Consider the following 12,212-nt stretch of genomic DNA (forward strand, 5'->3'; position numbering starts at 1 on the left):
GTCCCCTGTGTTATCGGGTGTTATATACAGGTGTCTCCTGTGTTATCAGGTGTTATATACAGGTGTCCCCTGTGTTATCAGCTGTTATATACAGGTGTCCCATGTGTTATCAGGTGTTATATACAGGTGCCCCCTGTGTTATCAGGTGTTATATACAGGTGTCCCCAGTGTTATCAGGTGTTATATACAGGTGTCCCCTGTGTTATCGGGTGTTATATACAGGTGTCTCCTGTGTTATCAGGTGTTATATACAGGTGTCCCCTGTGTTATCAGGTGTTATATACAGGTGTCCCCTGTGTTATCAGGTGTTATATACAGGTGTCCCCTATGTTATCAGGTGTTATATACAGGTGCCCCCTGTGTTATCAGGTGTTATATACAGGTGTCTCCTGTGTTATCAGGTGTTATATACAGGTGTCCTCTGTGTTATCAGCTGTTATATACAGGTGTCCCATGTGTTATCAGGTGTTATATACAGGTGCCCCCTGTGTTATCAGGTGTTATATACAGGTGCCCCCTGTGTTATCAGGTGTTATATACAGGTGTCTCCTGTTTTATCATGTGTTATATACAGGTGTCTCCTGTGTTATCAGGTGTTATATACAGGTGTCCCCTGTGTTATCAGGTGTTATATACAGGTGTCCCCTGTGTTATCACGTGTTATATACAGGTGTCCCTGTGTTATCAGGTGTTATATACAGGTGCCCCCTGTGTTATCAGGTGTTATATACAGGTGTCTCCTGTTTTATCATGTGTTATATACAGGTGTCTCCTGTGTTATCAGGTGTTATATACAGGTGTCCCCTGTGTTATCAGGTGTTATGTACAGGTGTCCCCTGTGTTATCAGGTGTTATGTACAGGTGTCCCCTGTGCTATCAGGTGTTATATACAGGTGTCCCCTGTGTTATCAGGTGTTATATACAGGTGTCTCCTGTGTTATCAGGTGTTATATACAGGTGTCCCCTGTGTTATCAGGTGTTATATACAGGTGTCCCCTGTGTTATCAGGTGTTATATACAGGTGTCCCCTGTGTTATCACGTGTTATATACAGGTGTCGCCTGTTTTTTCATGTGTTATATACAGGTGTCTCCTGTGTTATCACGTGTTATATACAGGTGTCTCCTGTTTTATCATGTGTTATATACAGGTGTCCCTTGTGTTATCACGTGTTATATACAGGTTTCTCCTGTGTTATCAGGTGTTATATACAGGTGTCCCCTGTGTTATCAGGTGTTATATACAGGTGTCCCCTGTGTTATCAGGTGCTATATACAGGTGTCCCCTGTGTTATCAGGTGTTATATACAGGTGTCCCCTGTGTTATCATGTGTTATATACAGGTGTCCCCTGTGTTATCACGTGTTATATACAGGTGTCCCCTGTGTTACCAGGTGTTATATACTGGTGTCCCCTGTGTTATCAGGTGTTATATACTGGTGTCCCCTGTGTTATCAGGTGTTATATACAGGTGTCCCCTGTGTTATCAGGTGTTATATACAGGTGTCCCCTGTGTTATCAGGTGTTATATACAGGTGTCCCCTGTGTTATCAGGTGTTATATACAGGTGTCCCTGTGTTATCAGGTGTTATATACAGGTGTCTCCTGTGTTATCAGTTGTTATATACAGGTGCCCCCTGTGTTATCAGGTGTTATATACAGGTGTCTCCTGTGTTATCAGGTGTTATATACAGGTGTCCCCTGTGTTATCAGGTGTTATATGCAGGCTCCTCTGTGTTATCAGGTGTTATATACAGGTGTCCCCTGTGTTATCAGGTATTATATACAGGAGTCTCCTGTGTTATCAGGTGTTATATACAGGTGTCCCCTGTGTTATCAGGTGTTATATGCAGGCTCCTCTGTGTTATCAGGTGTTATATACAGGTGTCCCCTGTGTTATCAGGTGTTATATACAGATGTCCCCTGTGTTATATACAGGTGTCCCCTGTGTTATATACATGTGTCCCATGTGTTATCAGGTGTTATATACAGGTGTCCCCTGTGTTATCAGGTGTTATATACAGGTGTCCCCTGTGTTATCAGGTATTATATACAGGTGTCCCCTGTGTTATCAGGTGTTATATACAGGTGTCCCCTGTGTTATCAGGTGTTATATACTGGTGTCTCCTGTGTTATCAGGTGTTATATACAGGTGATCTCCTGTGTTATCAGGTGTTATATACAGGTGTCCCCTGTGTTATCAGGTGTTATATACAGGTGTCCCCTGTGTTATCAGGTGTTACATACAGGTGTCCCCTGTGTTATCAGGTGTTATATACAGGTGTCCCCTGTGTTATCAGGTGTTATATACAGGTGTCCCCTGTGCTATCAGGTGTTATATACAGGTGTCTCCTGTGTTATCAGGTGTTATAAACAGGTGTCCTCTGTGTTACCAGGTGTTATATACAGGTGTCCCCTGTGTTATCAGGTGTTATATACAGGTGTCCCCTGTGTTATCAGGTGTTATATACAGGTGTCTCCTGTGTTATCAGGTGTTATATATAGATGTCCCCTGTGTTATCAGGTGTTATATACAGGTGTCCCCTGTGTTGTCAGGTGTTATATACAGGTGTCCCCTGTGTTATCAGGTGTTATATACAGGTGTCCCCTGTGTTATCAGGTGTTATATACAGGTGTCTCCTGTGTTATCAGGTGTTATATACAGGTGTCCCCAGTGTTATCAGGTGTTATATACAGGTGTCCCCTGTGTTATCAGGTGTTATATACAGGCTCCTCTGTGTTATATACAGGTGTTATATACAGGTGTCCCCTGTGTTATCAGGTGTTATATACAGGCTCCTCTGTGTTATATACAGGTGTTATATACAGGTGTCCCCTGTGTTATCAGGTGTTATATACAGGTGTCTCCTGTGTTATCAGGTGTTATATACAGGTGTCCCCTGTGTTATCAGGTGTTATATACAGGTGTCCCCTGTGTTATCAGGTGTTATATACAGGTGTCCCCTGTGTTATCAGGTGTTATATACAGGCTCCTCTGTGTTATATACAGGTGTTATATACAGGTGTCCTCTGTGTTATATACAGGTGTCCCCTAACCCTGTGTATCCCGTCTCCTTGTATATTGACCCTTATGTCTGACCTTTCTTGTGTCCTAGAAATACAAGGATCTACAACATGATAGAAAAACCTTGGCCCAGGATTTACTCCAGGATATTTTCGGGAGAGGAGCAGAAGCTGTGATAACATTGTGGGTCAGTCTTCATGTATTACGGAAGGATCACGGTTCCCCGGTCCTGGACGCTGTACTGGAGGAGCTCTGGCACAGAGGTAACATTGTGTATGACATGTGTCACTCAGCATTTTATTTTTTAAGTTTTATAAGTTACAAATCTCTTATTTCTTATTAGGTGAGGATCTGCCGGGGGAAATCCTATTGGATGAAGAAGGACACAACCTACCCCCAGCGCTGAGAGGTAAGTGCACATTATATACAGATTTACATAACATTGGTCCCAGTCTCAATGAACATAAACCAATCCCACCAAACGAGATAGAGCAAGTGGACCGCTCCAATGTGGAAGGAAAAATAATGTGCATCAATCTTTTGTTTCATCTTTAAAAGTTCTCTTATTTATTACTTATAGGGGTAAGTAATGAGTAAGAGCACTTATGATCTATCATCATTTTCTACCAAAATTCTAATTGCCCCAAATTTCTTGGAGAAACACCTATAATTTTAGATTTTAATAGGGTGGTCTCAGACTGATGGCCTATGGGGCTCCCACTTACCCAGAGCAATCCATCATTCACCTGTAGGGTGTCATGGGTGTTCCTGCGACCCATATCCCAGGTCACGGGCTCACCCGTGCCCCTTGCTGTTCTCAGGCACAGCGCCACACATCTGTCCCCGCTCTTAAGTTCCGGCCTCGTTCCGTGCGCTCGCGTCCCCTTGTCCAAGGGTGCGCACCCACCGGCTTCAGGAAATTTAAAAGGCCTACGCACCGTTAACTGGTGCTGGTGATTTTCCCAGAGGGCTATTTAAACCTGCCTCTCCAGGTGCCTCACAGCCTTAGAAAAAGCTCTATTGCGATTTACCTGCGTTCCTGTGTCTCCTGCGTTCCTGTGTCTCCTGCGTTCCGGTGTTTTCCCGTGTATCCTGCAATCCTGCTCCCATGTGTTCCTGCTCTTGAATTCCCGTGTCCTGCGTTACTGTTCCCATCTGCTTGGACCTCCCGTTGCTGACCCCGGATTGGACTTGACGTTGCATCTCTGCTGCCTGCCCTGACCCTGTGCCTGGACCCGACCACGAGACTGTCTTCCGCTAATGTAACTCAACCTCGGCTGCCACCACGGACTAGTCGCACCTGTGGAACAACCTGGTGGTATCCTGCCGCAGCAATTCCAACCCGCTTCGCGTTGGACTCTGGTGAACCAGGTGCCACATAGACTCCGGTCCCAGTTGTCGGCTAGTACCACCTCCCGCGGTGGTCCAGGGGATTCACCCACCCCGAATCCTGACAGTTCTTGGGAGAAGCATCCCTAGGTGTAAGCAAAGCTTCTGCACGCCTGATGATTCCGGTGCTTCTCAGCATTGGCACTGGCAAACAGATCCAGGCCTCTGCTTTCTTGGACTCCGGTTCCGCAGGGAACTTTGTGGATGCCGCTCTGGTCTCCTGGAATCGCATCCCAGTGGTGCGCCTCCCAGTGGTCATCTCCTCTGTCAGTGTCCAAATCCTCTCTGACCAGGTCCAGTACTGCACCAAGCCTCTGTTCTTGCAGGTTGGTGTGCTGCACAAGGAGAGACTGTCTTTTTATGTATTACCACGGTCCACGTCCTCCATCCTGTTGGGCCTTCCGTGGCTGCAGCTCCATGCACCAGTCCTTAACTGGATGACGGGAGAGATTCTGCGTTGGGGTCCAGAGTGTCAGTCCCGCTGAATGGTGGTATTTCTACTAGTACCCGTCTTGGCCTCCTCCGTGACTCCTAAGCCTTTGGAAGGTCTACCAACATGTTCAAGGGACTTTGCCAACGTGTTTTCCAAGAAGCAGGCAGAGTCATTGCCACCACATCATCCCTACGACTGCCCAATAGATTTGTTGCAGGGTACCTCTCCTCCCCGTGGTTGGGTGTACCCGCTCTCCGTTCCCAAAACCTGCGGGTGCAAGATTCTTCTCTGTAACCAAGAAGGACAACTTCTTGCATCCTTACATTGACTGTTAAGAACCGCTTTCCCCTGCCGTTGATCACGGAGCTCTTAAACCACCTGCACGGTTCCAGGATTTTCTCCAAGCTGGACCTGCATGGGGCCTACAACCTCATTCAGGTGACAAACGGAAGACAGCATTTAACACCTGAGGTGGACATTTTGAATATCTTGTGATGCTATTTGGACTTTGTAATGCTCCAGCTGTCTTCCAGGAATTTGTCAATGACATCTTTTGAGATTTGCTGTATAAGTGTGTCGTGGTCTACTTGGACGACATTTTGGTCTTCTCCCCACACCTTGAGTCCCAACAGTTTCAGGTGCGGGCAAGTTCTTGGCCGTCTACGGGATAATCGTCTCTACGCCAAGCTCGAGAAGTGTCTGTTCCACCAATGAAGCCTACCTTTCCACGGTTACATAATCTCCAACAAAGGTCTCTAGATGGATACAGCCAAACTGTGGGCAGTTATGCAGTGGCCACGTCCAGAAGGTCTCCGAGCCATCCAGAGGTTCCTGGGCTTCGCAAACTACGACCGGCAGTTTATCCCACATTTCTCTACTCTGATCTCTCCCAAGGGCGCTAGTCTCTCCCAGGGCGCTCACCAAGAAGGGCGCTAATCCACGCCTCTGGCCTTTGGTGGCTGAAGAAGCCTTCACAAAGTTAAAGTCCAAGGCTCCTGTTCTCTCTAGACCCGATACTGAGAGGCCTTTTATCCTGGAGGTGGATGCATCTTTTGTAGGTGCAGGGGCAGTGCTCACCCAGAAGGGGCCTAAGGGCAGAACGCTCACGTGCGGCTTCTTTTCCAAAACCTTTTCTACCGCAGAGAAGAATTACTCTATAGGGGATAGAGACCTTTTGACGTCAAACTTGCACTGGAAGAATGGCATTATCTTCTGCAGGGAGCTCACCATCCAGTCTATGTTTACACAGATCATAAGAACCTCTCGTACCTCCAGACAGCTTTTGTTTTGGGGACACTCTACACTCCTGGCTGGGCACCCTGGGGTGCAACACTCCATGGCCCTCATCTCTCGCCACTACTGGTGGCTTGACTTGGTCAAGGATGTTTGGGACTTTGTGGCATCCTGCACCTCCTGTGCCTGTAATAAGCCTTCCCGTCTTAAATCGGCTGGTATCCTGCTTCCGTTGCTGATACCCAGTCGTCTGTGGTCACACGTGGCTATGGACTTTATCACGTACCGTCCATCTTCCTCTGGCAAAACCGTCATCTGGGTGGTGACAGACTGGTTTTCGAAGATGTCCCTCTTCTAGGTCTGCCATCTGCTCTATGTCTTGCCAGCCTCTTCTTTCAACATATCTTACGGCTAAATGGTCTTCCTCTACACATCATCGCTGACCGGGAGTTCAGTTTGTTTCCTGCTTCTGGCGTTCTCTCTGCAGCCAACTGCAGGAGAGTTGGATTTCTCCTCAGCTTACCACCCTCAGTCCAATGGACAAGTGGAAAGTGTTTACCAGATTCTGGGATGTTACTTCTGTCATTTTGTTTCTGCCCGTCAAGACGACTGGTCCACTCTGTTGCCATGGGCGGAATTCTCGTATAATTGGACTCCACTCGTATAATCCACTCCCTCCTCTTCCTCTGCCTGTGTCCTCAGATGTCCCTGCTGTTGAGGAGTTGGTACGAGATCTGAAGTCCATCTGGGAGCAAACTCGCCTTTCATTGTTACAGGCCTCCGCCCGTACCAAGCTCCAGGCTGACAAGAGATGCAGACTTCCTCCTGTCTTCTCTCCTGGTGACAAGGTCTGGTTATCCTGGTAGGTACATCCGGCTGAAGATTCCTGGGTACAAGCTTGGTCCACGATTCTTGGGTCCTTTCGAAGTCCTGTCTCACACCATGCGCATTCCAAACTCCTTCCATGTCTCCCTACTCATGCCTTTCATCCTGAACTGGTTCCCCCAGCAAGTATCTCCTCCTGCTGGAAGGGGTTCGGGCCGGAGGAGAGATCTTGGGAGCCCAAAGACAACATCCTGGACCATGATCTCCTGCAGAGATTTCTACAGCCCAAGAGGAGTGGGAGGCCCAAGGGGGGGTACTGTCACGGGTTGCGGGCTCACCCGTGCCCCTCGCTCCCCGCAGCGCCAGCGCTACATACCTGTCCCCACTCCTGAGTCCTGACCTTGCTCAGTGCGCTTGTGTCCCCTTGTCCTAGGGTGCACGCGCCGGCTTCAGGAAATTTAAAGGGACAACGCACCATTAACCGGTGGTGGCCATTTTCTCAGAAGGCTATTTAAACCTGCCTCTCCCATCACATCCTGTCGAATCTTTGTGTCTCACAGCCTTAGAAAAATCCTGCGTTCCTGTGTCTCCTGCATTCCTGTGTCTCCTGCATTCCCTTGTGTTCCCATGTATCCTGCGTTCCTGCTCCTGACTTTCCATGTCCTGCGTTCCTGTGTGCCTGTGTTCCCGTTCCCATCTGCCTGGACCTCCCATTGCTGACCCCCATTGGACTTGACGTTGCATCTCTGTCATCTGCCCTGACCTTGTGCCTTGACCTGACCACGTGACTGTCTTCCGCTAAGGTACCTCAACCTCGGCTGCCATCGCGGGCTAGTCGCACCTGTGGAATGAGCTGGTGGCACCCCACTGCAGCAAGTCCATCCCGCTTTGCGGCGGGCTCTGGTGAAGACCAGGTGCCACTTAGAGTCGGATCCCAGGTGTCGGCTAGTACCACCTCCCATGGTGGATTCACGCATCCCGAATCCTGACATAGGGTAAGAGTATCACCATAGATGATCACGGCTTCTGCTCTATGGTTGTCACCAGCTCTCCAGGATGGACTGCTCCCGGAATTACACTTTTAAATGAGCATAAACTAATAAACCGAATATCTCGGACATTTCCTTTTGTAATTTCACTATAAATTTCAATAAAATGTGTGTTCTCTAATTTTTTTTAATTTAACCTTTATCTTCTGTGTTTTTTTTCCATAGAAATCCAGAACCATCACAAGAAACATTTATATGAGAAAACGGAGAAACTGATAGAGAATAAACCTCCGAGATGTAACCAGGAGGAGGAGAGTTTTCCCTTCTGCACACGTTATGTGACCCTCATCATTGTCTCCACTCATCACTTTAGGGAACGCTCTGAGAATGAGCTCATAGGGACTGGGGCAAAACATGAGGAATATGTAAAGAAGAAACATCATGAATTACAACGTATTTCCCCCAACAAGATGTTCCGCTGGTGCCACCGGTCCAGACTGGTACCACATATGGTGCTGGTGAGCGGAGTGCCCGGGGTAGGGAAGACCACGCTGATGCAGAAGATTGTCTATGACTGGGTGAAGGGCGATCTCTATCAAAGATTCTCTTTTGTCTTCTTCTTCAAATTCCGGGAACTGAACAGATGGGATAAGGTTAGTCTGGAGACCCTGATCCTTCATCATTACCCATATCTGTGGCAGCAGCTCGGGAACATCCTACAAGATCCAGAGAAACTTCTCTTTATATTTGATGGATTAGATGAAAGCAATCAGACAATGGATTTCACATCCCGTCACTTGTGCTCCGACCCTAAACAGCCGGAACGTTGTGGTCACATTGTGGTCAGTTTGGTGAGAAAGTCTCTTCTTAATGGTTGTTCTGTTCTGATGACCAGTCGCCCGACCAGACTGGCATCAATGGATTGTAAGGATTTCCAGCGAATGGTAGAAATCAGTGGATTCTTCAAAGAAGAAAGAAAGATTTACTTTGACAATTTCTTCCGTGACCCTGAACTGGCAGAAAAGGCTTTTACCTATGTGAGGCAGAATGACACATTGTACACGTTCTGTTACATCCCGTCCTACTGCTGGATCATCTGTACAGTATTATCCAGGAGCTTCCAGACCACAAGTAGTGACCAGCAGGTCTCATTATTACCCAGAACCGTGACCCAGCTCTTTGCCATATTTGTCGCCAACATCCTGTCCAATCACAGCCCGGAGAAAAGTGGCGCCCAGAAGCTCCTGCAGTCCATGGGATGGATGGCAGAACATGGGGTCATGAATCACACGATTATATTTGATGGTCGGGATCTGGAGTCTTTCCATGTGGACAATAAGTCACAGCTCTTATCAAGTTTCCTGATGGAATCGGAGGAACCTGTGTCCTATTCCTTCTTACATCTCACTGTCCAGGAATTCTTCTCTGCCTTTGTGCATTATGCCGATTATTCTCCTGAGAAGTTACAGAAATCACTAGAGAAAGCCAAATCCTATCCTGATGGACGAGGTGAGATGTTCCTCCGCTTCCTGTGTGGTCTATCAGATGCCACCACCAGGTCACTACTAACCGGATACCTGGACACACCAGCAGCTCCGGCCTCCATAGACGTCATCACTTGGCTGAAGAACTTCATTACACGAGGAGAAGAAGAAGAGATGCTGAAGGGAGGAGGAGAAGAAGAGAGGCTGAATTACAAGAAGCGTCTTCTCAGGACATTCTTTTATCTATTCGAAATCCGGAATAAGGATCTTGTGCAGGAATTGTTAAAATCACACAGAACATTGGACCTTTCTGATGTTCGAATGTCGGTTCTAGACTGCACCGTGTTATCATTCATCATGGAAACCTGTGAAAATATTGAAGATTTTGATCTATCTGGATGTTCTATAGGTCCTAACGGATTGGAAAAACTTGCACCAGCGCTACACAACCTCCAGTATATGAGGTAAAATAAATAATCTTTTTCATGACAGTTGTATAAACTGGTGGGTTAATTGTTTAGTAGCTGTGTGAGTCTTATGTGCATACAATCACTCCTGTCCTGGATCTCTCAGCCCTTACATTTTGAGGTCGGATACTCACTAACTTGTGCTGGTCACGATCCACAGAGTCCATAGCGATATATGATGCAAGGAGTCCCTGCCAGCAGTACAGCAGTGCCATGCTATAATCATGTGTACAATTCTGTCTAGATGTCTGGCCAGTCATTGAATTCATTGTTATCTCCATTTATGATTCGGATATTTACTTGGTTCCTCTGACTTGTTTTATTTTCTCCATTATCTCCATTACTTTCCTAATAAATTTGCCCGTTTGGGTCTGAATCAATTTGGTCTAAACCAAAGTTGCTCAAATGGTTGTAGAAATTGATATATAATCCTCCGATACAGATTTCCCATTAAAAACTTATTTCTCACTTTGTTTTTGTTAGCAGCAGATTCTGCAGATCATTCTCCAGTAGTGGAATAGTAAAAGAATTTCTCAGCACACAGGAGAACATGTCTGTCCTGCTATCAGTCCATCTGCAGCAAGGAAAGATGTCTGTGCTGTCACTTCCTGTCTCAGAGTTTTTTTTTTTTCTTTGACAGCCCAACTTTATTGACATTTACAATGTCCCCAGACAAAGGCTCATACATGCAATCAGGGGCGGACTGGGAATTTAAAGTGGCCCTGGAAAAAACTGTTAAAGCGGCCCCATTCTGTGGGCGGGGTCAAAACAAGCAGGCGTGGCCATGTGATGTGGGTGGAGTTACTAAACTGCAGACAAACTGTTTATAGAAGGTCTAAATCAACATGTACAGCACAGAGAAAGAAACTCATACTGCCTCCTTGTACAGGAATAAACCTTTTTTTAAGAGAACACAACTTAATACTGTAATACCTTCTCTGATAACCAAGAAAGTAACTACTATAATACTGCCCCCTATGTACAAGAATATAACTACTATAATACTGCCCCCTATGTACAAGAATATAACAACTATAATACTGCCCCCTATGTACAGGAATATAACTACTATAATACTGCCCCCTATGTACAAGAATATAACTACTATAATACTGCCCCCTATGTACAAGAATATAACTACTATAATACTGCCCCCTATGTACAGGAATATAACTACTATAATACTGCCCCCTATGTACAGGAATATAACTACTATAATACTGCCCCCTATGTACAGGAATATAACTACTATAATACTGCCCCCTATGTACAAGAGTATAACTGCTATAATACTGCCCCCTATGTACAAGAATATAACTACTATAATACTGCCCCCTATGTACAAGAATATAACTACTATAATACTGCCCCCTATGTACAAGAATATAACTACTATAATACTGCCCCCTATGTACAAGAATATAACTACTATAATACTGCCCCCTATGTACAGGAATATAACTACTATAATACTGCCCCCTATGTACAAGAGTATAACTACTATAATACTGCCCCCTATGTACAAGAGTATAACTACTATAATACTGCCCCCTATGTACAAGAGTATAACTACTATAATACTGCCCCCCTATGTACAAGACTATAACTACTATAATACAGCCCCCTATGTACAAGATTATAACTACTATAATACTGCCCCCTATGTACAGGAATATAACTACTATAATACTGCCCCCTATGTACAGGAATATAACTACTATAATACTGCCCCCTATGTACAGGAATATAACTACTATAATACTGCCCCCTATGTACAAGAATATAACTACTATAATACTGCCCCCTATGTACAAGAATATAACTACTATAATACTGCCCCCTATGTACAAGAATATAACTACTATAATACTGCACCCTATGTACAAGAATATAACTACTATAATACTGCCCCCTATGTACAGGAATATAACTACTATAATACTGCCCCCTGTGTACAAGAATATAACTACTATAATACTGCCCCCTATGTACAGGAATATAATTACTATAATACTGCTCCCTATGTACAAGAATATAACTACTATAATACTGCCCCCTATGTACAGGAATATAACTACTATAATACTGCCCCCTATGTACAAGAATATAATTACTATAATACTGCTCCCTATGTACAAGAATATAACTACTATAATACTGCCCCCTATGTACAGGAATATAACTACTATAATACTGCCTCCTATGTACAAGAATATAACTACTATAATACTGCCCCCTATGTACAGGAATATAACTACTATAATACTGCCCCCTATGTACAAGAATATAACTACTATAATACTGCCCCCTATGTACAAGAATATAACTACTATAATACTGCCCCCTACGTACAAGAATATAACTACTAT

The 12,212-nt window shown here is 45.3% G+C and overlaps 1 protein-coding gene across 1 annotated transcript; it reads left to right on the forward strand.

The window, feature by feature from the left end:
- Positions 1 to 3,114: 3,114 nt before the first annotated feature.
- On the forward strand, positions 3,115 to 9,840 carry LOC140112541 (NACHT, LRR and PYD domains-containing protein 12-like; the record flags this gene model as incomplete). Its single annotated transcript, XM_072132528.1, has 3 exons — positions 3,115 to 3,286; positions 3,367 to 3,432; positions 8,118 to 9,840. Coding segments are annotated over 3 exons (1,961 nt in total), but the record flags the coding sequence as incomplete, so codon positions are not given.
- Between the last annotated feature and the right edge of the window lie 2,372 nt (positions 9,841 to 12,212).

Source organism: Engystomops pustulosus, unplaced genomic scaffold (genome assembly GCF_040894005.1).
Source record: "Engystomops pustulosus unplaced genomic scaffold, aEngPut4.maternal MAT_SCAFFOLD_832, whole genome shotgun sequence".
Classification (NCBI taxonomy): domain Eukaryota; kingdom Metazoa; phylum Chordata; class Amphibia; order Anura; family Leptodactylidae; genus Engystomops; species Engystomops pustulosus.